Genomic DNA, 25,440 nt, shown 5'->3' with positions numbered 1-25,440 from the left:
TCTGAGATTGGGATTAATGGATTATAAAAGAGGGATTGCACACTTGGAATAGCAAGCATCACCTTTTCATGAGTAACTTGGATTTGTTCTTGTCTAGTGGCCATTCCTTCTCTAGTTTTCAGTACTGTTTCTTGTTCTTGGGCTTTAGCAGTAGCAACTGCTATTGTAGACAAGGCAGTTTTCTCAGCTTCCTTTCTCATCTGATTGTTACAGTAAAATCAAAGTTGAAATTGCACAGGGCTTTAGACACACATGGTATGAACACCCCCCGCCCCTGCGCCTAGTGGGGATGCAGGATGAAGTTATTCAGGGTTAACTACACAAAAGAAGTTACTTGACAATGTTTGCATATACTGACTGGGAATCACAAAACTTAGAAATGTTAACTAGAAAAACAAAATCACCAGATGTTCCCATATATTGTTTTTTTAAAAATCAGGCTAACAATGCTCATCTTCATGCAAAGAATAATGGGGGGATAAAATGAATTACACATGTTACAGATGGATGAAAATCAAATGTGCAGATAAAATTAATGGTAAGTGGTCACACAGTCACCATTTTACTTTTAGTCTGGGATTCAAAAAGGAAAATACAGACTAATAACTCATAGCACATCATAGTTAACGGTTTGCTAGAAATTAGTTTAAAGATGAACTTTTCCCATCTCAAAGATGTGTATTCACCTTTTCCTGAGTTATTTGAACTTGTTCTTTTTTGGTAGTGATGCCTTCTTTAGTTCTTGATACTAAATCTTGTTCTTTGACTTTGGGTGTGGCAACTATGACCTTAGGTACCACTGTTTTCCTAGTTTCTTTCATTATCTGGTCATATGATAAAAAGAAAGGTGAGAAAATGGTCATTAAATTTCATACAGCCTCTAATAAAAGAAACTTAAGTCAAATCCGAGAAAGGAAGCAAATTTCTTCCTGCTCACAGACACTTCCATCACACTTAAACTTATCATATGTTGCCTGGATCGTCCATACTGTTTCATTGCTAACAGTATCAAAGTAAGTGCAGTCAAAAAGGAAAAAATGTGATCAGCAGTAAAAGAATAAAGGATGCATTTCTGGTTCTCAGCATTCTTCTTCTTATAATACACGGGAAATCCCAGCACAGCCATAATTAACACATATTTTGCATTTTATCAAGTGACTTGAAAACTGGAAGATATTAAAGTGAACTATAGGGTCATGTTAGTAACAATCCAAAGAAAGTTTGAAAATTAGGAATGAAAAGTGGCAGTGAAAGCTGGAGAGGTGGCAAAGGGTTTGTGAGAGATTTTGAGGGAGTTTTCTATTCGAGTTATAAAAAGATGAGGCGAAAAAGTGATGAGTAAGACCCATGATGGACACGTAGGCAGCTTGCAAATGACATGACGAAGAGTGAATTGCACACCGGCAGGGGGTCATCACCTTCTCCTGAGTTCTGTGCTTCTGATCATGGTGTGTGGCAGTTTCTTCTTGAGCTCCCCGGATTGTTTCTGGCTTTGTGGACTCTGCGGTGGCAGCTACCACCACAGATGCAGCGGTGGTCAGAGCTGTCTGTCTTATCTGATTTTCAGAGTAAAATAAAGGTTTGAGGTTCAAAATGGCGAGATACTCTTGCAACATCCAGAAGAATACAAAATGTTTAGTGGTAAGAGAGAAAGTACCACCAGTTTCCATTTTAAGGGCCAACATTTAACGTTTAAAACACAGACTTTCGTTTTCCTGAGGAATAGGCTTCATTTCTGCCCACTTGCTCCTTCGCAAATTGCCCTAGAAACTGAAAAGGTCTCATCTTCGAGACATGCTGACACATGAGGTCCCAGTGAGCAGCCACTGGCGAATGGCTGGAAAATAGTCAGGCTGAACTTGCCAGTAACTGGTATTGCAATGGCAACGGGGAGCTCTACGCCCTTGATCATGCCAAGTAGGGGATGTGGGCATTCAAAGTCTCTCCCTCCCTCTAAGGAGAGGGAAATTCATTCAGTAGCCTGTGGCCAGCCCTCGAAGAGAATAGAGTGTTCTCAGCTAGGCCTTTTAAAAAATAGCTCTGGGATCAGCAAAGAACAGGCGATCAAGATCGGTGAGGGCAGGCACCCTCCTGAACATGAAAGAGTTAAAAAGAGATGCTTCTTTCCTGACACCTTAAGGCTGGATGTCACACACGGAAGAGAAGTGGATTTTGGTGACACTGAGGTTGTTTGCACGTGGCTCCGCGAAACAAAAGTAGCAAACACTTCTAGGTCCCTGTTTGTCAATCACGAATTAGGACATTTTCTTGAAGAAGGACCAGTGTTTCCTGATGTCCAGCACTTCCTCACTTTCCCTTGATATTTACTTGGAGTGTTCACGGCTGGCATGCGCATGTGTGCGTGCACAGATAGGTCTTACAACCGAAGTGACTGAGGGCTGAGGCTATGCGTGAGAAAACTCTATGGGGGTAACTTGATTGGGGTGATATCTGTCTTCCATTTAAATATGCTCTAGAAATGTCATAGATGTGCTCCCAAACGGTTCTCATAGACAATCTCCCCAAAACTGATGAATTGAGTGAAAGTTGTGCAATGAAAACAGAATCTCCATCATGAAAGAGTTTCAGAGAAACAACAAAAAGAAAATACATACAAAAGACTCCTTCATTTAGAGGTTTTGGTAATAGGGTACACAGCTGACCAGAATGTGTTATGTGTCAACGAACTACAACATATTCACAAAATCCGACTTACCATTTCTTGAGTTACTTGTTTTTGTTCTTGTTTTGTAGTAATTTGTCCAGTAACTCTAGTTTCTTGCTCTTCGGCTTTGGTTGTGGAAATTATTACTTTTGGTACAAATGCTTTTTCAGTTTCTTTTCTTATCTGAAATCAATGATAAAAACAAACTCTTATTTGTCTCCTGATCGCTAATGGAAGTGACATAATGTTTATTAAATATAAACAATATACCAAACAAACTTCTTTCTTTGAAGAAAGAAGTAAAATCCTCTTTTTCTGGAGATATCACTAAATAAATCTTCTCATTTTCCTTAATAGGACCATGCTCTTTCTCTGTCTAAACCATAATTTATGTTGCTCAGGGAAAAAAAAGTTGGGTTCAATACCATTTAATTGAATTGGAGAATTGCCATCTTCTTTGAAAAGACTTCCAATTTTCATAAATGGATATATGGGCAATACTATTCTATGCCACTTTTGTCATCTAAAGGTGATCTTAGAGAATCGGATATTAGAATGGAAGGCCTTAGAAGTAATTTGTCTGACCCTTTAGTTTTATATATGAGAAATCAAGTATGGACAATTTACAATCTACATTTATATGAAATTTTTGCTTTGGAAATTTTCCTAATTATGATTGCTTGGGATATCCAGACTTATTTTCTAAAATTGAGACATTATGGGGAGAAAAGTTTTGTACACATCCCAGGCAAAATGTTTTCCAAATCCGTAGCCCTCTGAAGGAGGCTGTTTTGATCTGGATGCCTAAGGTATGTGGAGGGGGGAAGGGGGAAGAGGAAGGGAAGTTTTCCCCATTTGCCTCTTTCCTCTTTGCCAATCTCAGACACCATCCCTGACATTCTGGATGTCAGGGTTTAAAAAGACTTGAAAGTTCATCTTCTCAAACCCCCCAGCTGACAACTGGCTCCCCTGGCCAAAAGCCCTACCAAATGGCCTTAATCTAATTTGTCCCTGAAAGCCTCCAATCATGACTGTCCTTTTCACTTTTTTTTTTGGTCATTTGACCTACAAAACCCATGCTGTCCATTCCACTTCAAATCCATATTCCAAGGTTCTCCTAGGAGGTCAAGCAGCAGTTGCCAAGCTATTTTTCAAAGCAATGTGTGCTTAGTGTCCTTCTCTGTTCCTTCCTCAACATCTACTCTTCCCGGTTTGCCCTCACTCTAGTCACATATTTAGTTAGCGCACCTCCAGAGCAACAGAGATGGAACCCCTTGTTTGTGTTCAAAGAAGTCCCTTTTGTCTACACAAGTGAAACATTTGGGGACTCGAAGGGACCTTGAAATCTGATACCCAGGGATACACAGATACAAGGGGATTTTGATAGTGTGATAAAAACTATGTTGCCCAAGAAACAAAACCCTTCGCGGTATACATTATTATGTGTGCTGACACAGGGAACGACAACAATAATTTCACATCAAAAGCCATTTTTTTTCACCTTTTCATGAGTTACATGCACCTGCTCTTGTTTTGTTGTGATTACTTCTCTGGTTCTTGATTTTAATTCTTGTTCCTTGGCTTTATCGGTGGCCACTACTACCTTCGTTACAGCCGTCTTCTTCTCTGCCTCTTTTTTAATCTGAATTTCAGAGGGGAAAGGAAGGAAATAGTTTCATGCGCCTTATATAGAAGTTCCAATAATAAATCAGGATACAGACAGAAACATCACCCAAGCGAGGATAAGGGGGAAAGCTGGAGTGATTTTAAACTATAAAAGAAATCTATTCAAATATGAGGTGGGAAATTATCCTGGATTTATAACACTTTTCAGCTGTGAATCAAATGTCACATTTGTTTTGAGGAAAGTAAAAGCAAAAGTCTTTGGGGGAAGCTTGGAGAAAGGTAACGTCTGCCCTGCAATAATGGTCCTCCCCCCCCATACACACCCCCAGCTCTTGGAGCAACTGAGCTCTGGACTGACTGGTCTGGAACCACAGCAATGGATGCACATGCACGCTCCTCATTTAGCTGGCTTTCCTGGCCACCCTTTGCCTGTCTCGACCCAGGACCATGTTGATACTTAAATTCCTTCTCTGACCTCCTGTACCAAATTTTGGTAGTTCACTCTTGTCTGTCTACCTGCCTGACATGGACCAGGAACTTTAGGTACTTATATCTTCAACACCCTTGGTATCTCAGACCATCTTTTGCTCAGAGGGTCCTAGAAGTCTGGGCCACACTGGGCTCGGCGCTGCGCTCCACGTGCCTGGAGCGCTGGTTTGCCACGGGATCTCGCCCAGCTCGCTCTGGCCAGCTGCGTGCCTACCTGTTCTTGAGCAGGTTGGATATGCACAGCAGTCGTGGTTGTCCTCTGAGCAGTCTGCTCTACAGCTCCGATGACTGGTTCTCTCACTCTGGCCATATCAACAGCAGCAACAACGGTCGCAACAGCGGCACTTTTGTCAGTTTCTTGTCTTGCCTGGATGGGAAATGACCAAGACCATTTTCAAAATGACATGCCCAGCAGACAATACGAAAGTTCAATGGAAATGAGCTGCCTCTTATCATATGGTTTCACTTACTTGTGGAACATAAGAAAAAGCAGGGAGGACATTAGGAAAAGGAAGGGAAAAATGAAGGGGGAGACATTGGAGGGGGAGACGAACCATGAGAGACAATGGACTCTGAGAAACAAACTGAGGGTTCTAGAGGGGAGGGGGGTGGAGGGATGGGTTAGCCTGGTGATGGGTATTAAAGAGGGCACGTTCTGCATGGAGCACTGGGTGTTATACGCTAACAAAGAATCATGGATCACTACATCAAAAACTAATGCTCTACTGTATGGTGACTAACATAACATAATAAAATAAATATTAAAGAAAAGGAAATGAGCTGCCTCCAGTAAAACGTACGTGGGATAAGTGTGTCATTGCCAAGAGGAGAGGGCATGTATTGTTAAAACGCGTCTTTTCTGAAAACCTCACAGAATAGAGCCTTTATCCCAATTAAAAGTGATTTTCCAGGGATGCCCGGGTGGCTCAGTCATTAAACCTTCGGCTCAGGTCATGATCCCAGGATTCTGGGATTGAGCCCTGCATCGGGCTCTCTGCTCGACGGGAAGCCTGCTTCTCCCTCTCCCGCTCCCCCTGCTTGTGTTCCCTCTCTCGCTGCGTCTCTCTCTCTGTCAAATAAATAAATAAAATCTTAAAAAAAATGACTTTCCAAAGCATGAGCCAAATTTGACCTTCAGTTTCTGTTATGTTGGTCTGTTCATATGCAATACCCCTCCAAGCCACACGAGACGGAGTTTCATGGCAGGGTGCTGGCTGGAGACACCAGCGGGGAGGGGAAGACAAAGCAGGACAGCCCTGCCCCGACCTACCTCGGCGGCCCCAGCAGCCACAGCCCCCGCGGCGAAGGCAGCGCCGGCCGACTCGCTGGCGGCGGCGCCCGCTGCTCCGCTGACGGTCACTTGCTCCTGGATCCCGTATCGCCCTTCCCATCTCTCCTCTGTCCTGATCTGGGTGGCGCTCGTCACCATGGTTTCTCTCATCTCAGCCTCAGATGAGGCCACATAGCCCTCTTGCTTCCAAGGAGGAGGCATTTCGGGGCCGGGGGCCACACCGGGGGTCTGGGTCTTCCGGGCGAGTAATGGAGACCTAACGGATCTGATGGGGGACGTGGAGATCCTCCCCGCTGGAGACACGGATCTGAAAACCAGACGGCAGAGATCAGGAACGGCAAGACCCAGAACTCCTCTCCGGGTCACAGGATCTGAACAATGGAAGGAAAATCTGGAAGTGCTTAAGGCAGAGTTTTTTCAAAATGTGTGCCCCAATAACCTATTCAGAGGCAAATAATGTACTTGATTGAAAGTAATTTGTTTTAAATCTTGGTAAGCCTTAATCTTATCTGCTGTAACTCGGTAAGAGAATCAGACTGAATTCTAAGCTAAAGAATGTTGTGCCCTGGCCCACCTTCTCACCATTTAAAAAAGTCAAGACAGCAGAAGGTCTTCAAATACAGCAAAAGAAAGGACATGGTGACTACAGTAATCAGAACTCTAAAATTCTCTGTTCTCCCAATGGGGGAGGGTATGTCAGGTGTCGAACAAGGAAAAGTTTCTGTAACCAAAATGCGTGTGCAATTCTGGGCTAAAGAAGTCTGGCCTCTTTTCTTTCCCTATAGACTTCTCGCAGCTTTCACCTATGCCCACAGGCCTTGTGAACCTCCAGGCTAGGAGGAAGCGTTCTTGGCACTCTTCTTGCAGAGCTTTTTTGGGTATGGGCTGTGCAATGGTCAAAGTGTTGTGAACTGCTCTTTTTAATTTTCCCTGTGTTTACGCTCACTCTCAATGTGTTGTACTCTGGACTTCTTTTAATATCCATATAGTTACTATGGTAACTGGCTATTTGGAAATCCAAGGGTTCCACCGTTTTTCTATTACATTGATAAAGTGCTTCTTCTAAAATAATTTTCATTGCTTTTTGTGTATATCCCAAGTGCAATAGCATCATTTGAAGAATCTATGTGCTAACTCCTGACATTTATGGCCAAAAAAGACAGTCCCTGATCTACACCAATAATTCTAGGGGTTGGCCAACTATTTTAAGATAACAATTTTCATAATTTAATTTTTGATCGATTCTTAATCAACTTTTCCCTCTAGATGGCAGTATTGCCTCATCATTGAATATAACTACTGCCTACAGGAAAATATTTATATACTCTGGCATTAACTTACACTGATCATAAATGAAACGACTCTTCTAATTAAGGTTCAAGGCACCGTTGGTATCTGCTCTAAATGACAGAGTAACTTAATAGTACACTACAATATTAACCAGTTCCATGTTTAGTCCTTTTCTTGAAGAACGGTTTTTTGGTGGCAATCAATTTACATTTTATACATGAAGTCCTAATCAAGTAAAGGGAAATCGAGGGGAACATGTCTCTGTTTTAAAAGTGACTGCCTTAGAAATATAACAAAGACATCTAACACTGTTCTAAATGTAGTGTCTATACCAACTGAAGAAAAGCAAAGTGACATGTACTTCCAAGTTTCAACCTGTGCCTCATTCTTGCTCTTCATCATAAAGTGAGTTTATTTCAAAAAGAGTTAGACATGATTAGCATGACATGAGTGATTAGCAGCAGGCTGCAGGTAAGCCCATAACTGTGAAAAATCAATGTAATTTGAGTCATTATAGGAAAGTGCTTATTTTTGCTCTTACAATAAAACATAATCACTGGGTCACAGCTAGATACACGTACCTTATTCAACAAAATATGTTTGCCTTACTCTACGACAAAAATCAAGATTAAACCATTAGACATTTTAGGAAGTAGTCTATCTTGGATAGCCATTATTTTCTCTATAAATTGCTATTTTTATTTCTTACTTTAAAGCAAATTTCGGGACTAAGTAACGGGGAGTGTTATTAATGAACTGCCAGAGCTGCTAAAGACAATCAAAACGCTCCACGGAATCAGGGAGACTCTGTAATTTTAAAAGACCCTTAGGCTTGGATTAAAAATACAGTGAGGTTGTTATCTCCCCCAGAAATCACATTTGGCCTGTCTTGCGATTTCATGGTGTGCAAACTTGGAGCTAGCCTGGGACAGAACACTTTATTTATTTGATAGCTAGACATGTTTTTAAAACTGAGCTTTTGGTTCAAGTCTTCCTTCATATTAGTGTTTACAAGTACCTTTAATTTTCATAGTGGCCAATATAATAAAAATTGGAAAATATCTAGGATTTTTCATGTATTTGTCGGACATCTGCATCGCCTCTTGTGTGAAATGCTGTCTTCTGTTCATTTTTTTTTCCATTTATGTTGTTTATTTTTTCCTTTAAAAATTAATTTGTGGAAGCTTTTTAATATATTTGCTACTTAGTTCTCTGTCGTAACTGTTGCAACATTTCCCCCCTAGATCTACTGTTTGCACTTTGCTTCTTTGTGGGTTCTTATTGAGCATCAACGTATACAGTTGTGTATATTATGCAAGGTTTTGAGGCTTCTACCATTCATATTGTAGCCATTGTATATTTGATATAATACTTTCAAGGCAGAAACAATGAAATATCTTGAGGAAGAGACACTTCTAAAATATTTTCACAAATGCACTGTTTGGTTTAGCAATGACCTAATTTTTGCCATACATACGTTTTTATTTTAATATAGTTGAATCTCCAAATCTATTTTTAAAAGCTCTCCCTCACAAATGTTTTCCCAAATAGTTTCATATTTTTTTTAGTTTTTATTTTTTAATTTAGCTTTTCTAGTCGGGCTGAGATTTATTTTGTAAATGGTGTGAGGTAGAGGTTTATATTTGTTTTCTTCCAAAAAGATAGCTAATCGGGCCAGCATTCTTTATCAAGTAAAATATCCTTTTTCCCACTGAACTGAAAAGTCACTTTGATTAAAAATGGAATCTACTGGATACTTGAATTTATTTCTAGACACTCTGTTCTGCTTCTCTGGTGTATTTTCTATTCACTTACCAATACCACAGTGTTTTGATTTCAGTAACTTAAGTAAATTTGAATATTTTTTAGGCCAACTATCTGCTTATTACTCTCCTTTTAAAATTTTTCTCGGCAGGGGAACTCTCTCTGCACTAAAACAATGGTATAAATTGATCAAGAAACGTTTTCTTGTTTACCCCAAATTTTGGACATTTTTTCAGTTCATCATATTAAAAACCTCAGCAGGTGAAGCCAAGTTCCAAAGTTTCAAATTTGTTATGGATAATCTACACTTGTTTATAGAATTTCTGAGCCCTGATGATACATGCTTACTTTCTGAAATACCTCCATATTAACTAAGCATAGAAACCCATCTTATTTTCTATGGAAAATGACATAAGCAAATGCAAAATATTTAGAAGGTTTTACTTCTTATCAGAAAATAACTATACAAATGTTCTTATGCTCCATATACAAAGTACCTTCAACTAATTATCTCACTGAATCCTCACAACACTCCTTGAGATCATTCTTATTGTGATTTTCTTTAATGTACAAATGGTATGACTAAGACCCTAAGCAAATTATTTAACCTCTAGCTCCACTCACCTATCTATAAAATTAGGAATGATAATTCTTAGAGGTTGCTGTGAATATTTAAGGAGATAATATACATACAATGCCAATCAAATGTCTGATAGAAAGTGGCCAATATATAATAGCAACTATTTCATTGTTACAATTATTTCCCTAAGTCACACTGTTAGCAAACGGTCAGGCTGATGGAACATAGGGCTTCCAACCCTATATTCTGTGCTCTTTTTATTTCATGGCTTTCTCTTGGCTTTTAACGCAGATGTTTGTTAAATGGAATACAAATAGGAATTCAGAAGTAGAGTTTATAAAGTCGTCCAATTTACCTGTGGACAGTGAAGATTTGTGACAGTGAGGATTCAGGACCTTTCGGCTTACCTCCTTTCTCACATGCTACATTTTTTATTGCTTCCTTCTATTTCTCTTCCTTCTTTGTCTTATTTCTCATCTTACTAGATGAAACCTAATTCAAAAATGCACAATGACTTGCTCTACTTTAAAAGGCTTTACCTGACGGGAGACGGGGTTGGTGCCCGCACATGTCTGACCGGGGAAGGGGAGTGTCTTATCGGCGACGGGGACTGCTGTCGAGGCAACTGCACTTTGGCAGCAATGGACGGTGGTGTGGGAGACCTGGACTTGGGCTTCGGAGGTATCCTGGGAGGTGTTTTATGGGGCAGCTGTTGTCCAGCGGCGCCATCTATGACCATTTCAACTGTTGCAATTGATCTGGCATCAAAGTGGGCTTCAATCTTCTGTAAAAGATGAAAACAAAGCTCATGTTCAGGGGGAACAGTTGGCGAAGCAATGATCTGAAAGATCTGAAAACCAACAGTATAGAAAAATACCTTTTCAATTCGGGTTTGTCTTGTTTCCGAAATCTGAGCAGTCGAAACAATTGTCTTTGTCTTTTTAGCGGGTACTACTTCTTCACCTGTGGGAAGGGAAAGACAGCTATTCAGGAGGAGGCATGGTGACCCATTTCTAAAGAGATGATGCTAATTCTGACTACAGAGTCAAGAAAATTTTCTAGTTGTCTCAATGGAGGAAAATGCAGGAAGTTTTGGATTTTGTATGAATATAAATTAGGTTTTAAAATAGAATATGTTCGTTATTAGATAAGAATTTACTTAGAACCATTTTTTTAAAATCCATTATTGGTCAATAATTTGAAAACAGATGACTTAATTGAAATACTTTCTAGTTTCTACTGGGCTTAGTAAGCACAGAGTGCGTCAGTGATTCTGAGCTCCTGCTTGGAATCTCAGAGACTTTTCTTTTCATGGGTGTTGAAAAGCCAGCTTCAGTTTCAGCTCGCAGCATCCCTGAGGCCTCCGAGGGGAGGCGGGAGGACCTCCGGCCCCACTTCGGCCTCCATCAGTAAGTACTCTCTCCTTCTCCCAGTTTCTCCACCTCCAGCACATACCTTGAACCAGCAATTCGGCAGTCGAAGTAGCTCTTCCAACGCTATTGGTGGCATTTACTGAATACGTCCCGGAGTCTTCGGGGTATGCTTCTGCAATCAGTAAGCTGTAGAGGTCGCCTTCTTGTGAAATTTGAAAATCAAGGGAGCTCTGGATTTCCGCTCCATCCCGATAGAACTTCACCACAGGTGTAGGGATTCCGGTCACTCTCACTTGGAGTCGTACTTGGCTTCCTTGTCTCACGGTCATGCTCTGCAGTCGTTGAACAAAGTTGGGTGGCGCTGTCTCTGCTGCAGGGGGAAGTGAGCAAAATCAGGACCACCAGCCAGGGTACTCCCGACAGGTTATTTTTAAACAATCACAGCTCCATTTCCAAAACGAGGCAGTGACTCCCTGAACCAAACACCCTTGACTGTCCTTGAGCCCAGTTCATGCATAGCATAGCAAGAAAGGAGCCAGAAGATGGCAGAAGGTAATCCTGCCACCATATTTTATTTTTATTTGCTGTTTTTGTTTAGGAGCGTAAGCCACCACTCTTCCTTCCTTCCTTCCTTCCTTCCTTCCTTCCTTCCTTCCTCTTCCATCCTTCCCTTTTTTTTTTTTAAAGATTTTATTTATTTATTTGACAGAGACACAGCGAGAGAGGGAACACAAGCAGGGCAAGTGGGAGAGGGAGAAGCAGGCCTCCCGCCGAGCAGGGAGCCTGATGCGGGACTCGATCCTGGGACTCCAGGATCATGACCTGAGCCGAAGGCAGATGCTTAATGAATGAGCCACCCAGGCGCCCCCCCCTTCCTTTTTTTAAGAAAAAACCTCCATATTGTTATAACGTTTTAAGAGAATCTTTCGGACACTTCCTCCCAGCCTCACATCTAGCACTATCTTAACCTGTTAAAGTAATTTTGCATATTTCAACAAATTGCATTAAAATGAATTCTGATGGTTGGTTTGATAAGTGTACCTGTGACTTACAGAATCACTAACTCTTAATTTGATGTCAAAAATCCTAAATTGTCTCCAAATTGATCAGTATTCAAATAACCCAAATATTTACTTGCATTTAAATGTTATTCCAAATAGTGACATGATTTAATGTTAGTCATGCTACAGAAAGGGGATTTTTTTGGTCCATTATGTTGAAAGAAATTTTTTAGAAATGTGAAGAGAGAATGGGATCCATTTTAACATGTTTTTGAGTAATAGTAAACAACCTGTCACCCCTGTGCATTTTTCATTTCTGAGTTTTCTGGATGTATGTTAAAGTTCACACATGATGTTCCCTGATGCATCGATAACAGCCCTATACTTGAACAGTGTTGGTGGTATAGTGTATTGGCTAATCACATATAACATTATGTAGCTCGTTATACAGATACTGTTTGCCATGTGTAAAGTAATACACAATGTTCTATGGATTAACATCTTACCAGGAAGTGAAGGATGGAGAGAAATGACAGGGGCAAAGAAGACTGGTGGTAACTTTTCTGAGGAAACTGTGTCATGCATCTGCCTTTTTCTGTGTATGTCCACGGTATAATAGTTTTAGATATGGAAAGTAAGTAAAGAATTATTGAATTTTATAGATAAGAGCAGTGTTTCTTAAATGGGCAGTCTTCGGAGCACTTGCTTCAGAATCATCTAGAAGCTTGTTAACGTGCAAATTCCTGGTGATGCACCTGTTTCCTTAGTGGACTTATAAACAAGGCTCCAAGCCTTTCCACTTGCTCAGAAACATGGTTTGTAATATTCCCTTAATACATTTTGAGTGTTTAATATGTGTATAGAGGAAACATTCTCAGCCAATTTTGTGCTGGATTTTGAGAGGAGAATTAAATTTTACTCTGCTATCAATTCAGCCTCCAGTAGGTCCCTCTCTAGATCTTAGCTGCATCTACTTGTTCCTCAGTAGCTCTTCCTGGACCTCCTTCCCCATGGACTGGAGATGCCCTGGGGGTGGGGCAGAGGACAGGCAGGTCCCCTCCAGCCTACCTGTCACAAGAAGCTCAGCAGTACTAGTCGCTTGTCCAGATCCATTGGTGGCTCTCAGGGAGTATCGTCCACTGTTGGCTTTAGTCACGGCGGGGATCGTCAGTCTAGCGCGGCCATCGCTAAAGGAGATCTGCACGCCGGGTAGAGTGGAAGTGGAAATTGCCTGGCCATCCCTAAACCAGCTCACCTCAGGAACTGGGAAACCTGGAGCACAAACACAATTCATCTTTATGTTGGAATGGGGCCCTGCAACGTCCTCTGCTCCGTCCCACCATGTTCACTGCCTTGTCCTAACCCCAGGGTCCGCTTGCAGATAATTAGGGAGGTCTGTGGGCTCGTATAGAGGTCAACACCTTCATTTAATAGGAAAGGAAAGAGGCCAAAAGAGGCTCAGTGTTTTTTCCCAAGGTCCCTCAGCTAGAGGTGCACACAGAAGACTAGAATTTCTATCTCTTGCCCTCCTGTCCCGGGTTCTCCCAGATACAATTTAATAGACATCATTAAAATCATGAAGGGGATTTATAAAAGCATGAAGCCAAGGAAACTTTGAAATAAAAAGTGACTGTTGTCCTCTTCAGAAACAAGTAAAGAACAAAAGCAGCAAAGGATCTAAAAGCGCTGCCTAGCAAGCCCAAGAAGACAAACCCATCTGTGTCCCTCCTCTGTGGTTGCAAGGACACTGTCTCCTTGAACTCTCCTGCCTTTCAAATGTGTAATCAGTAAAACAAAGTGCAGAGAGAGAAGTGGGTTCTCGTAGAAGAAGACACAAAGCCAAACCTAGTCTTACAGAACAACATGGACTCCTGGAGTTGCAGGTAGAAAAGCTGAATGCTCTTCAGTTGCCATAAATTGTGGAGCTAAGAACTACATGTACGTGGTTTAATAATTTAAGTATATTCAAATTCTGTACATTGAGAAGGCATGAAGCAAATTCAGAGCAGGGTTTATTTTATATTAAAATGGAGGAAGTGAAGAGAACCAAGAGAACATTTATCTTCTTGTCCTTATATTAACCAATCTCCCACCACGGCCAAGTGAGTAGCTTATTTGACTAATTCATGAATGTCAAATATTTTCAGTGGTGTTTTCTTAATAATTTATTAGCACATAGTGTGACGGAACAAGAAGCTACGAAGAAGCAAGCTTGCACTACTCCACAAATGGGCAAAATTCCCACTGAAGCCAATTGTGTTCTGCACAATTCAAAAGTTACTGAGCTTTAGAAGATATATAATCGTATTATTGGAAAATCAGAGTATATCATGTGTGAGAAGAATGGAATTGGTCTCTATATGTATATACAATCAGTAATGAAGACTGATTATGTGATCTTTGTGCAATGTAAACGTCTTAACCAATTAGGAATAAGATTGGCACATAAAATAGAAAATGAAAGGAGAAAGGAAGAGATCTTATTTTATATCTTTATTAGAAGTCAAAAAATTAAAAAAAAAAAAAAAAAGGGACAGTAGACCATGGAGGTGTAAACTTGATTTTCAATTAACCCATGCCATTTTATATGACCAGTTAGGATACTACAGAGACAATACTGATTAAATAATTTTCAAGATTATTTATAATATAGTTTGTAGATGACCCCCATTTTTTCCAGAAGATGGTAAGTCCTACAAATCATGCATTTTTTGGAACTCTAAACTGAGTTATGAAGAAGAAAAAGAAGGGGAAAAACCCTAACTTCGTTTTAAATAAAATTCAGAGGTCAATCTTTGTTTCTCTTTGGTGGCATATATTATTTTTTGTTGTCATTTCCAAAGATTGGCAAATCTTAATTCACTAGCATCACTTAATAAAGATTGAAAATACAAGAATAAGATCATTAGGAGTTAGCTCAACACTGAAAGTTTTCTGCTTCTTAGAATAGTCCACGGTATTGTTATTTCCCACTCTCGGCACCTGGAGTGGGCCCCAGCCTCCTTGCCCCGCAGCTCCACCGCCCGCCCCTACTGGGCTTCGGTTCCTGGCTTCCAGTCTGGCTCTGCAGCTGAGCCCAAATATAGAATGACCAAATTTGGTCGTACTTAGCTGCTGGATTCCGACAGCAATTTTAATCCAATGCTAATTATTTGCTTCGTGGAATTATAAATATGAATAAAACATTTCCAAGCCATTATATCGTCAGATTTTGTCAGTACTCTGTGAACGGTATACCCTTAGGATGGCCCTTCCATCCAGCTGGACCAATTTTACAAAGTGAGAGCCGGGCTTAAACCTGCAGCCGAGTCCTACAGCTAAGTTCACAGACGGGGGCGGGGAGGCGGCGAGGCGCAGGCAAGTGCGCACGCGTGAGCTTACCACTAATGTGAGCCTCAAAGGTTGCGGTACTACCCTCCAGTACCACAACGCTTTGTAACGGCTGCGTAAACGTCGGTGCTTGAGTTGTCATCTTTTCAGGCACTCTGAAAAGGAAGAGAAAAGAAGTTAGAAGGTCCCAGCCAAGGGCCACTCGAGCTACTCTGGAGATGGCGGAGACACACATTTTCCAAACAGATTGCTCCTGAGATCATCTGTGGGCCTTAGAGGGATGGGTCTGGCTTCTCCTTCGTGGTTTCAATTTGAACACAGGACTCTGCATTGATTGGGAGCCTAATAGAGTAGCAAGTCTAAAGAGAAATGGAAAAAAAAAAAAAAAAAAAAGGAAAGCAGAGCAAGGATGCCCTCTAGTGGTCAAAGAGGGAAATTCCGTCTTACCAAGGATGGGACACCTAAGTGAGAGATGGAAAGAGGAAAACTGGAATAAGTGGGAGTAGAGAAGCACCATAAAAGAAGTGTGGAAAGAACAGAATGGATCTGTGCATCGGTTCAATGGCTGAGAGATAATTGTTAAAAAAATTTCCTTCCTCCCAGTATTTTTCATTCCCTCACTCTATATTTTTAAGGTTGGCGTAGATTTGGGTCTTACTAGTATTGCTTTAAGTAATCCAGGCGGCTACTTAAAATAGTCACCAAAACTAAAAATTTGAGCTTTTCAATTTCTTTCCTTACTTGGAAAGTTCTGGCAAGTCTTACTGACTATGCAAGCCTTTCATAGACAGCTTACAGTGCTTTCTATTTCTAATATTTCTTCATATTGTAACTGCTCAATAAATGGTGCTGTTGAAGTCAGTAGTCGGGAAAATTTAAACTTACATGAATTGGCCAACTTTTGTTACAGAGCTGAAAGAAAACTACTGACTTGAGTACTTAGTAAGGAACAAGGTCCAAATCTGACAGAGAGAACACTGCTGTAAAATGTAAAAAAGTTAAAAGCCTCGTGCTTTCTCAATGCAAATATTCCAAATCAAAGAAAGGAATGTGAAATTTGCACTTAAGTCCTTTTAAGTGGAAGAAAGTCCTTTGTCCGTCAGTTCCAGAGAGATGATGTGAAGAATTTTCTGATGCACAAACACATTATTCAACTCAACTACTCCACTATTCTGATATAAAAAGCAGATTCCCAATTGTCAGATACTTCATTACTGCTTTTCACAAAATTCTCTGTTCACTAAAAATTTATGGAATGGTAATTTTTCTAGTAATAATTCTGTGCCTTATTGTAACTTTTTACTTCGTTAAAAAGAAAATGAAACCAGGATTCCAAGACAATAAAATGTATATTTGGAAAGTTCAAATAATATCCAAAAGTTTTTGTGAATCTTTTGTCAAGAACTCCATATAGCATATTACATGTAAGACAAATAACTTTTTATGCCTCACTTTTCCTGTTTACAACCTAGTGCATCTCCTAAAAATAGCTATATTCTTTTACACCATTTAGGTATTATATACCAATGCATTTATAGGCATTTATGATGAGTAATCTAAATCCAGGAAGATGGGAAGTTAAAGGGCATTTAGATATTAAAAGTCTCTAAAATATTATTTCTTGCCCTTAACACCAACATTTAGCTCATATCATATCATTTGATTATGAATTAAAATACATGAGATACTGGGTATTTTATAAAACAATTATAATGTAGCTTTTCCCCCAAATTTCTAAATATGTCACAATTAACTTGTCTAAATTGGTCATTTATTCCTAGTGGGTAGGTCCATTTTGTTGCTTTAGCACTTGCTCTTGAACGGCCTTTGTGTAATTAGGCTGAAGGTATGCATCTAAAATGTCACGCTCCCAAAATAAACTCTCCCCTGTTGACTGACAGCGGGCAAGTGTTCTGTCACTGTCCCGCAACTGATCCCTCAGCAGTCGATTCCCTTAAAAAGTCATCAGGGTGTAGCTGATACCACATGCATTTTATCAGAGCTATTCTTGGTGCGTCTCACTTTTTCACTGAGTAACATAACCTTGAACATTCTCAGCAGACAAAGAGAGTCTAGGACAGAAGCAAACATTTCTATCACCATTTCCGACCTCGGCTTCAACACTTTTAAGACCATGGGGTGGGTTCACACAACTGGAATCACTGCCTGGGCTGATTCGCCAAAGCACTGAATTTTTTAAAGAAAACTGAACGAGCAGATTTAAATAATGGATCGGTAACAACAACGAGTAGTTAGACAAACACCCCTACATAGGCATGTCGCCTACGCCGGAATACAAAGTTCTAACTGGGAACTAGAAATCAATAAGGAAGGGACTCTGCTGTTAAAAAAAAAAAAAAGTAAAGATGCCGCTCACCTGATTTCTCAAGAGTGCCCAAAAAGGGTGGGACGAAGCCCCAGGTTGCTTCCGAAACGACGTCCTATCTGGAGCTGGTTTTTTCGACCATCTCCGACATGAATCGGTGAGCCTCTAAACTTAAAAACAAAACTACACAGTCCGAGACTGTGTAGTTTTGCTTTTCTATGCAATCCCTACACCCGAGGCGAGGCTGGGAATGCACGACTGCTCAAGAGCCAGGGCTGGGCTCTGCCTTTTTATGGGGCCCGATCTGCTGACAGCCCCACATCCCCGGCTGATTGGCTGCCTCAGGAAAGCATGATGGGAGACGCATCTATCTGGTGGTGTCACATACCACCTGTTCTTCTCATTGGCAGTGCTAAATTTAGCACCTCGAAAGAGGCTTTACCAAGGAAATAGAACTGTCTTTAAAGAATAACTGTATGGAGGCTCAGAGCAGAGCATTTGTTGCCCATTGCTAGCCTCTGCAGACACTGACCTGAGGAGGTTTTGCGAAGGTGGAAGGTATTTGTGGGCGGTTTTAGGAAATAGCCTTTCACCTGAGGGCCTTCCTGCCCTGGGACTCAGGCTCCATTCCCCTTCCCTTCCCCCATACAACTGACCAAATGCACCTGTCAATCATGACCGCAGATGAGGGCATTTATCTCAGGCATCAGACTTCACCTTCTTTGAAGAATGAGTGCCTCTAAACTTCAGCATCAAGAGAGCTCCTTTATACTATCTGCGTTCTCCAGAATCCTCTTGTACTTTAGGGAGAATTAAGGCAATGTTAATGAGCTAAGTGTTTATTCAGCCCTGGAAGAAATAATGGTGAAAGACAAAAGCTGAACTCTGTTTAGATTTAGTCTGTGCGGTACAATGATTTCACTTTTTTCAGATTTCATTTCTTTCTGGCATTCATATTGACAAACGTGCATGCACGGTTTCTTAACAAGTAACCAACTCTTAACGTTTAAATCATCCATAGGGTTCTTTTTCCAGACACATGAAGGCTGCTTTACTTATCTCTGGAGTTCGCTGTTATTAATGGGAAGTGGTTAGGAGATGATATAGTTGCTATTTTAAGACTGAATTTAATTTCAAGCAGGAGATATTTCAAATACAAAAGAGCATACCAAAAGATCTTTCTAATGGTTCAGCCGAGAGATTTGTAAGACTTCATTAAGAGGGAAGAAAATTGTCTTGGTGATACTGGGAAGAGACTTTTCTTAATAAAATGGACTAAAATTTTAAAACTTAAGGTCAATTTGTTTGTATCTATAATAAAAAATGTTCCGGGTTGTGGGAGACCTTGGCCATGCATCAGGCTTTTTCACTTCTTGAATATTTCATACTTTATAATTACTTATGTAGTGATTAATTTATTAACATTGAACAGAGCTAAACTCTCCTGGACAACTGATGTGGCACAATTCTATAGACCAGATGACACGGTGTATTTACTTAAACATCGTCCCCTTTACTTCAGTGTTGATGTCTGTATTGGTGGCATCATTTTCCCCTCTATTGACTCTATCTTCTGTGATCCTGTTCGATTGACTTATTCAGAAACAACTAGTTTCGTGTCAGATGTCTTAAAAAATATTTCCATTTAGCGACTTCTGTTACAGGCAAGCTGCCAGGCATAAGGCAAAGTGAGACTAGAAATGTGTGATCTTTCTGATTTGGGGTGTTCACCAATTGGCTATCTATTTAAAATGTGTTTGTACTTGTGTGTATGTGCATGCGTGTGCGTGTGTGTGGTGTATGGTGTGTGTCACCTATGTATATTTTTAGATTCATTTGACCTAATGTGAAGCATGTTGATGTCTTGTTATGTTTGTTGGAACCAAAGTCAAAGTACTTTATTTCTTATGGGAACTAGAGAGAATGAGTGGGTAGAACCTTGAAGCTTGTGTCTTCTAGTGCAAGCTGGTGCAACACAGGAAACTCGAGAGCCGGGAAGATGGACCATATATTATAAAAATAAGGTCAAGTGTCTACCTCCAAAGCTGCTTGTCTTTTCATTGTTCTTGAACATTTCTAGACTTGTCAGTATTATCAAGATCCTTGCCTTTTTTTTTTTTAAAAAAAGATTTTATTTATTTTTTGAGAGAGAGAGAAAGAACACAAGAGGTGGGGAGAGGCAGAGGGAGAAGCAGACTCCCCACTGAGCAGGGAGCCCAATGTGGGGCTCGATCCCAGGACCCTGGGATCATGACCTGAGCCAAAGATAGACATTTAACTGACTGAGCCACCCAGGTGCCCAGATCCTTGCCTTTTGACATTTACATCCTTATATGACAGTCAGAGTTAAGAAAGACAGGAAAAAAGAAAAAGGAAGGAAAGCAGGAAGGAAGAAATAAAGAAGGACTATTAGTAAATAACACACTACTCTAGAAAGAAGCCATATTGTTGGATTAGTGAATAGTAGTGATATCATGGTAAGCATCAGCTTTAAAATTAAGTATGCCATAGTTGGAATATAGTAAGCTAGCCCAGTGGAAACCAAATACTACTCTGATTTGGTTTGCTGATACAGTAAGATCTTAATTTACCACCCTAACAGTGGGGCAGAGTCCCATAGATAATCCAAAACAGCTGATAATTCAAATATAATGCCTACTTAGTTTTGGAATGCATGGCGTGATTCTGTTTTTGAACATCAGTGAAGGCAATTCAATAAACATTTATTAAGCATATGCTCAGGACTGAATACTGTGCTAAATTATAATTCTAGATTCTGTCATCACTTAGTGACTCAACAAATATCCACTGAGCGGTGACTTTGTGTGAGGCATTTTGCTAGACGATGGCCAGACAGCTGTGACCAAGAAGAAAGTTGTGGCTCCTGCACTCCTGGGGACTGCAGTCTAATACATTCTAACAAATTCTCAGTATCTATGACTGAGACCTAGACTGGGATAGGCATTAACTCAGACAGTCACTCCATCTACACAGTTGCTGGTGGTGGCAGACTTTATTTTAAGATTTTTTTTTAATTTATTTGAGAGAGAGAGAGAGAAGGGGGGAGGGGCAAAAGGAGAGAGAGAGAGAATCCCAAGCAGACTCCCTGCTGAGCCGGGAGCCCGATGCAGGGCTCAATCTCAGGATCCTGAGACCATGACCTGAGCTGAAACCAAGAGTCAGAGGCTCAACTGACTGAGCCACCCAGGTGCCCTGGTGGCAGACTTTATTTATACTACCTAGAACCATTACCAAAGGAAGGACTTACTGCAGATTGAAAAATGGGTACAGTTTTTAAAGCTAGTGTAAGAGTCCTTTCTGAAAGAAAAAAGTAAAATTAATGTATTTATAATTCATTAACATTTTTTTGTGTGTGAGCTCTTTTTTTAAATACAGTTCAGGCACTGGGATTATAGCAATGGGCACAGCAGACAAGAATCTCTGCCCTCAAGAAGTTTGCATTTTAGTAAGAACAATAGTACCTAGTAATATATCTATAAAGTCTACAGATTTATCTCTAAAGTATTTTGAAGCTAAAATGTAAGCTCATCACTGAGCTGTTAATACGTAAGAAGGTAGTAAAGCAAATTCAGGAAGTTCACAGGGAAGAACTTGTCACCCAAACAAGCCATTTTAATGCACTATCATATGTGTTCCTTGAGTTATAAAGGCAGGCAAAGTTACCCTGGGGATATGAGAGGCAAGAAAGTGCTGGTTAAAATTCAAGAGAGGACTTCTCTTTATCCCTTTTTCACTAGCTCCAGTTACAACTGCTTTAGTAGTAAGATCAAGTCGATTGATTTCTAACTATTTATAGGTGTACTAACAGTCACTAACACATTTAATGCCACATTAAATGCAAAAAGATTATTTTACACACATACGATACTTCTACCAAAATAAGAAAGATCAAAACTTCAGCTTCACACTTCTCAGGAGCACTGACTCCAGGGGCACGTGTAATTTCATTCCTACCCGATGTGGGTTTCAGGCACCTCACCTCAATTCCTGAGTATCAGATACGTCTGTTGTACACGGGGGATTATAATATCAACTTTAAAGGGTTATTGGAAAGATTAGGCAACAGAATGAATGTGACCGTGCCCAGGACAGTGAGAATCTGACACGTGGTGGGCATTTTGTTTGTTTGCTCCTGCCAAGTTGGACACAAAAGATCATCATTTCTGTGCTTAGTAATATTGATTTGATCAATTATCTAACTACCTGGCTGAATATCCAGGGTGGTGTTTCCTAAGAAATCTTTGAAAAGTCCAAAAGTGAATTCACAGAAACACATGTCTTGTCCCTCTCTGAGGAATCTCAGAAGGTGACATGACATTTACACATGGAATGAAACTACTGGAACATTTTTTTTTTTTAAGATTTTATTTGTTTTAGGAGAAAGAGAGTGTGTGCGTGAGTGGGGGGAGGGGCAGATGGAGAGGAAGAGGGAGAGAATCTCAAGCAGACTCTGTGCTGAGCCCGACGTGGGGCTCAATCTTATGACCCTCAGATCATGATCTGAGCCAAAACCAAGAGTCTGACACTTAACCACCCAGGCGCCCCAACTACTGGACCCTTAAAGAAGAAATAAGCTGGGTTTCTGGAAGTGTGAGATAGGACACCATAAACCAGATCAGATCCAACCACCAGCTCACTGGAGGTGATATTGTCATCAGATGATAAGCTTTACACCCACTGAAGGGAGGAAGTCAGGCTCATTTTATCCAGTAACTACTACAGACACAGGACTAAGGATGGAGGGCTTTTTTTTTTTTAATTTTATTTTATTATGTTTTGTTAGTCAACATACATTACATCATCAGTTTTTGATGTAGTGTTCCATGATTCACACCCAGTGCTCCATAAGGATTGAGGGCTTTTCAGGGTCAAAAATGTATGTGGGAGCTGAAAATTGTTGTGCCCTGAAATACAAAAACAAATCTGCAAAAATGAAAAATACATGTTTATCAAATGCCTACAAAAGAAGACAAGTCAACTAATCAACTGCATTTATGATGGGTATATTTTAATAGGCTTGATATATTAGGGGGTGGATCCTCCAAAACCAAAAGAGCCTGTATGAGACAAAAATCTAAAAACGAAGGCAGCTCTATTGTATCAAAAAGCAAAGGTAAGCTTTGAAATACTTGAAAGACCCTTTGAGCCTTAAGTGATGGCTTGTGTTCATATGGAATTCTGAAGATTCTGTGTATCTATTGAAGAGATTTAGGGCTTCTTACTTCTGTGTTTTACCCCATCTATTTCAAGTACCCCCTCCACTCCATTTCCACCCTTAATTACAAATATAGAATCCTTCTGAAATAAGCCCTTACTGTGAAAGCCAAGTGTGGGGTGCTGGATATTCTCTGGTTGCCCTTCTATATACTTCTTACCCCTTTCCATTCTATCTTGGGCCCCTAAGAGGCTGAGCCCTAGAGGGGTCCTCCCTTGCCTCTGGCTTCTGGCACTGGGATTATAGCAGCCCAAGAGAAATGCTGGAAGGAGCGAGTTTAGGATATTAATTTGCTAGGATCTCTCCTTGCCTGGCTGTAGTTTGGCCATGGCCTTCATTTGCCATGGCCATGCTCCTCCTGTCAGGGGCCCCTTTTCCCTTTCCTACAGGTACTTTCTTTGGGTTCCAGTAACTGCTCCATTTCCATGTTTCTAACTAGGGCTTTGTACTGTTGTTATTCCCAAAGCTCTTTGCCACCCCTGTTAGTGTTCATGAACCTGCCCACACCTTGTAATAGTCCTTCACTAAACCCTTTGCAGTTGTGCTGTTGAGTTGTGTTTCCTGCCCTGACTATGACCTGACCTTGTATGGAGATAATAATAAAAACTTCTCTCCTTCTTAAGGTAAACCAACCTAAGCATTTATCTCCATTTCTAGATAATTGTCTCAATTCCCAATAGACTTCTTCCTTATCCCTTTTTCCCTCCAGGCAGCTCATATTTTTAACATTAAATTCGGACTTCCATTCCTTTCCCTCTCCCTCCCTCCTGTCTTCTTTCCTTCCTTTCTTTCCTTCTCAAGTGATTTTCAAGTGTCTTCCTTCCATGTACCAAGAACTATGGGGGATACAGAAAATGTAATGTTCTTTGCTTAGATGTTAGTTGGAAAGACAACAAGAGAAAGACAAGAGAGCTATGTAACAATGCAAGGAGACATAATGAAAGGAAAGGGTCAAAATGGTCACTAGAGACACTAAGTGCTCAGAAACACAGCGATGGAGGAGGGCAGTACAGGGTGTTAACAAAAGCAGAACTTCTCATGGAGAGGGTAACTTGGGCTGGTATTTTTATTTCAAAAGAATTGAAGTATTTCAGCAAAACCACAAAAAATAGATAAGAGAAATGGAAATAAAGAATACCTTTCAGAGAAAATAGGAACAAGGTAGAAAACTAAAACCATGTCAAAGAACAACATAAATTTGCAAACCAAGATGCCAAGATATTTGTTATAGTTGATCTTCAGGTAGGAATGGGAATTTCCTGGAAGTTAATTAAAAACAGAAGCATAATTCTCAATAGAGAGAAGGAAGCATACCAATTTCTTGAGGAAATGCAATTTTTCTAACACTGAATTTTAAAGATAAGCCAGGTACAACTTTCCAAGAGGGGGTACTGAATGATATACAGAACATAAGTGTTTAACAATATATTTAGAGCAGATGTAGTGACCTAATTTATATGTTGATATTTTTGGTGAAAGCTTTTAACAAAATCCAGGGCATAACACTAAAAGACAATTCACCAAATGCAACTGAATGGAGGGACTAAGGAAATATAGTCCAAGTTTTAAAAAATAAGCATGGGAATGGGGCTCCAGCCCCTGATTCATGGGTAGGATTTATAACATGCCAAAGATCTTGGGTAACTATCACCTCTCTCAGGTGTTCCTCTGATAAGAATTGAAACTGAAAGCCAAGAGTACTCTGGTTAGGATCTTGGTGTTCTGTGTGGTTGACAGACAAGTGATTAATGTTATCTTTAGGAGTGTTTAACAAAGATCACATTCCCTGTTGTAGAGGTTTCCACATTTTCTCACTGGCATTAACAATCACAACTTTACACTCACCAAGTAATTTATATTTTTCGTAAATAAATCCACTTCCAGTTTGATAATTATGGTCTTGGAGTGTAGATATGAATTTAGAATGGTCCTTAGAGACACTGAGTGGATCTTCTCTTTGTAAATGTGTAAGAGGCAAGCAAACACCCTGGGGAAGGTCAACTTGAAATGCAAATACATCTCTCCCAGTGTCAGAACCTGCTGCTCCATGAGACAAGGCTAAAGGCACTTGCTACATGTTTTTCAGGAGTCCACGACATGAATTGGCTTTGAAGATGAAGCCATGTCATGTGTCAGTGTTAGAACCTGCCCAGTCAAGATAACTGCCTCAAACCTCTGTTTCTAAGACTTGTTTAAAGACGTTAGGAGATAATATTTGGCAGTAGGTATGAGCAGAAATAACCACTAGAGAAAGAAACTAAAGTGATTAGTCAATTTAAGCATTTGATCTTCAAAGTTCTGAGGGTCAAAAGGCTGTGCCTATCCATAGAATAAAACCAGTGGGGTGCCAAATGTTTACATAGTAGGTTCTTGACATTGAGAGATTGAATGTTTGTGAGTTTGACACATCGTAAGTATATTCACACTGTTGGAGTCATGGCTGTTAATTTTGGGGAAATGTGAATTTGA

The 25,440-nt window shown here is 40.3% G+C and overlaps 1 protein-coding gene across 12 annotated transcripts in view; it reads right to left on the bottom strand.

Annotated features, from left to right (window-relative positions):
• TTN (titin) overlaps positions 1–17,984 on the bottom strand; it is a 269,823-nt gene extending 251,839 nt beyond the window's left edge. For 9 of the 12 annotated variants that reach the window (XM_035007649.1, XM_035007637.1, XM_035007643.1 and 6 more), the window contains exons 1-13: positions 17,787–17,982; positions 15,461–15,564; positions 13,148–13,351; positions 11,161–11,448; positions 10,583–10,668; positions 10,245–10,489; positions 6,051–6,378; positions 4,995–5,147; positions 4,167–4,307; positions 2,717–2,848; positions 1,419–1,556; positions 687–824; positions 63–200 (exon numbers count right to left, since the gene is read on the bottom strand). In XM_035007649.1, coding sequence (XP_034863540.1) covers positions 63–200; positions 687–824; positions 1,419–1,556; positions 2,717–2,848; positions 4,167–4,307; positions 4,995–5,147; positions 6,051–6,378; positions 10,245–10,489; positions 10,583–10,668; positions 11,161–11,448; positions 13,148–13,351; positions 15,461–15,551 — 2,082 coding nt within the window. In that variant the 5' untranslated portion in view covers positions 15,552–15,564; positions 17,787–17,982. Of the gene's footprint in view, positions 1–62; positions 201–686; positions 825–1,418; positions 1,557–2,716; positions 2,849–4,166; positions 4,308–4,994; positions 5,148–6,050; positions 6,379–10,244; positions 10,490–10,582; positions 10,669–11,160; positions 11,449–13,147; positions 13,352–15,460; positions 15,565–17,786 lie in introns of all 12 variants that reach the window. The other 3 variants (XM_035007648.1, XM_035007638.1, XM_035007642.1) reach the window with 3 other exon arrangements.
• Positions 17,985–25,440: the final 7,456 nt, after the last annotated feature.

Source organism: Mirounga leonina, unplaced genomic scaffold (assembly GCF_011800145.1).
Source record: "Mirounga leonina isolate KUSES-001 unplaced genomic scaffold, KU_Mleo_1.0 Mir_151, whole genome shotgun sequence".
Taxonomy (NCBI): Eukaryota; Metazoa; Chordata; class Mammalia; order Carnivora; family Phocidae; genus Mirounga; species Mirounga leonina.
This window is presented reverse-complemented; position numbering and strand designations above follow the sequence as displayed.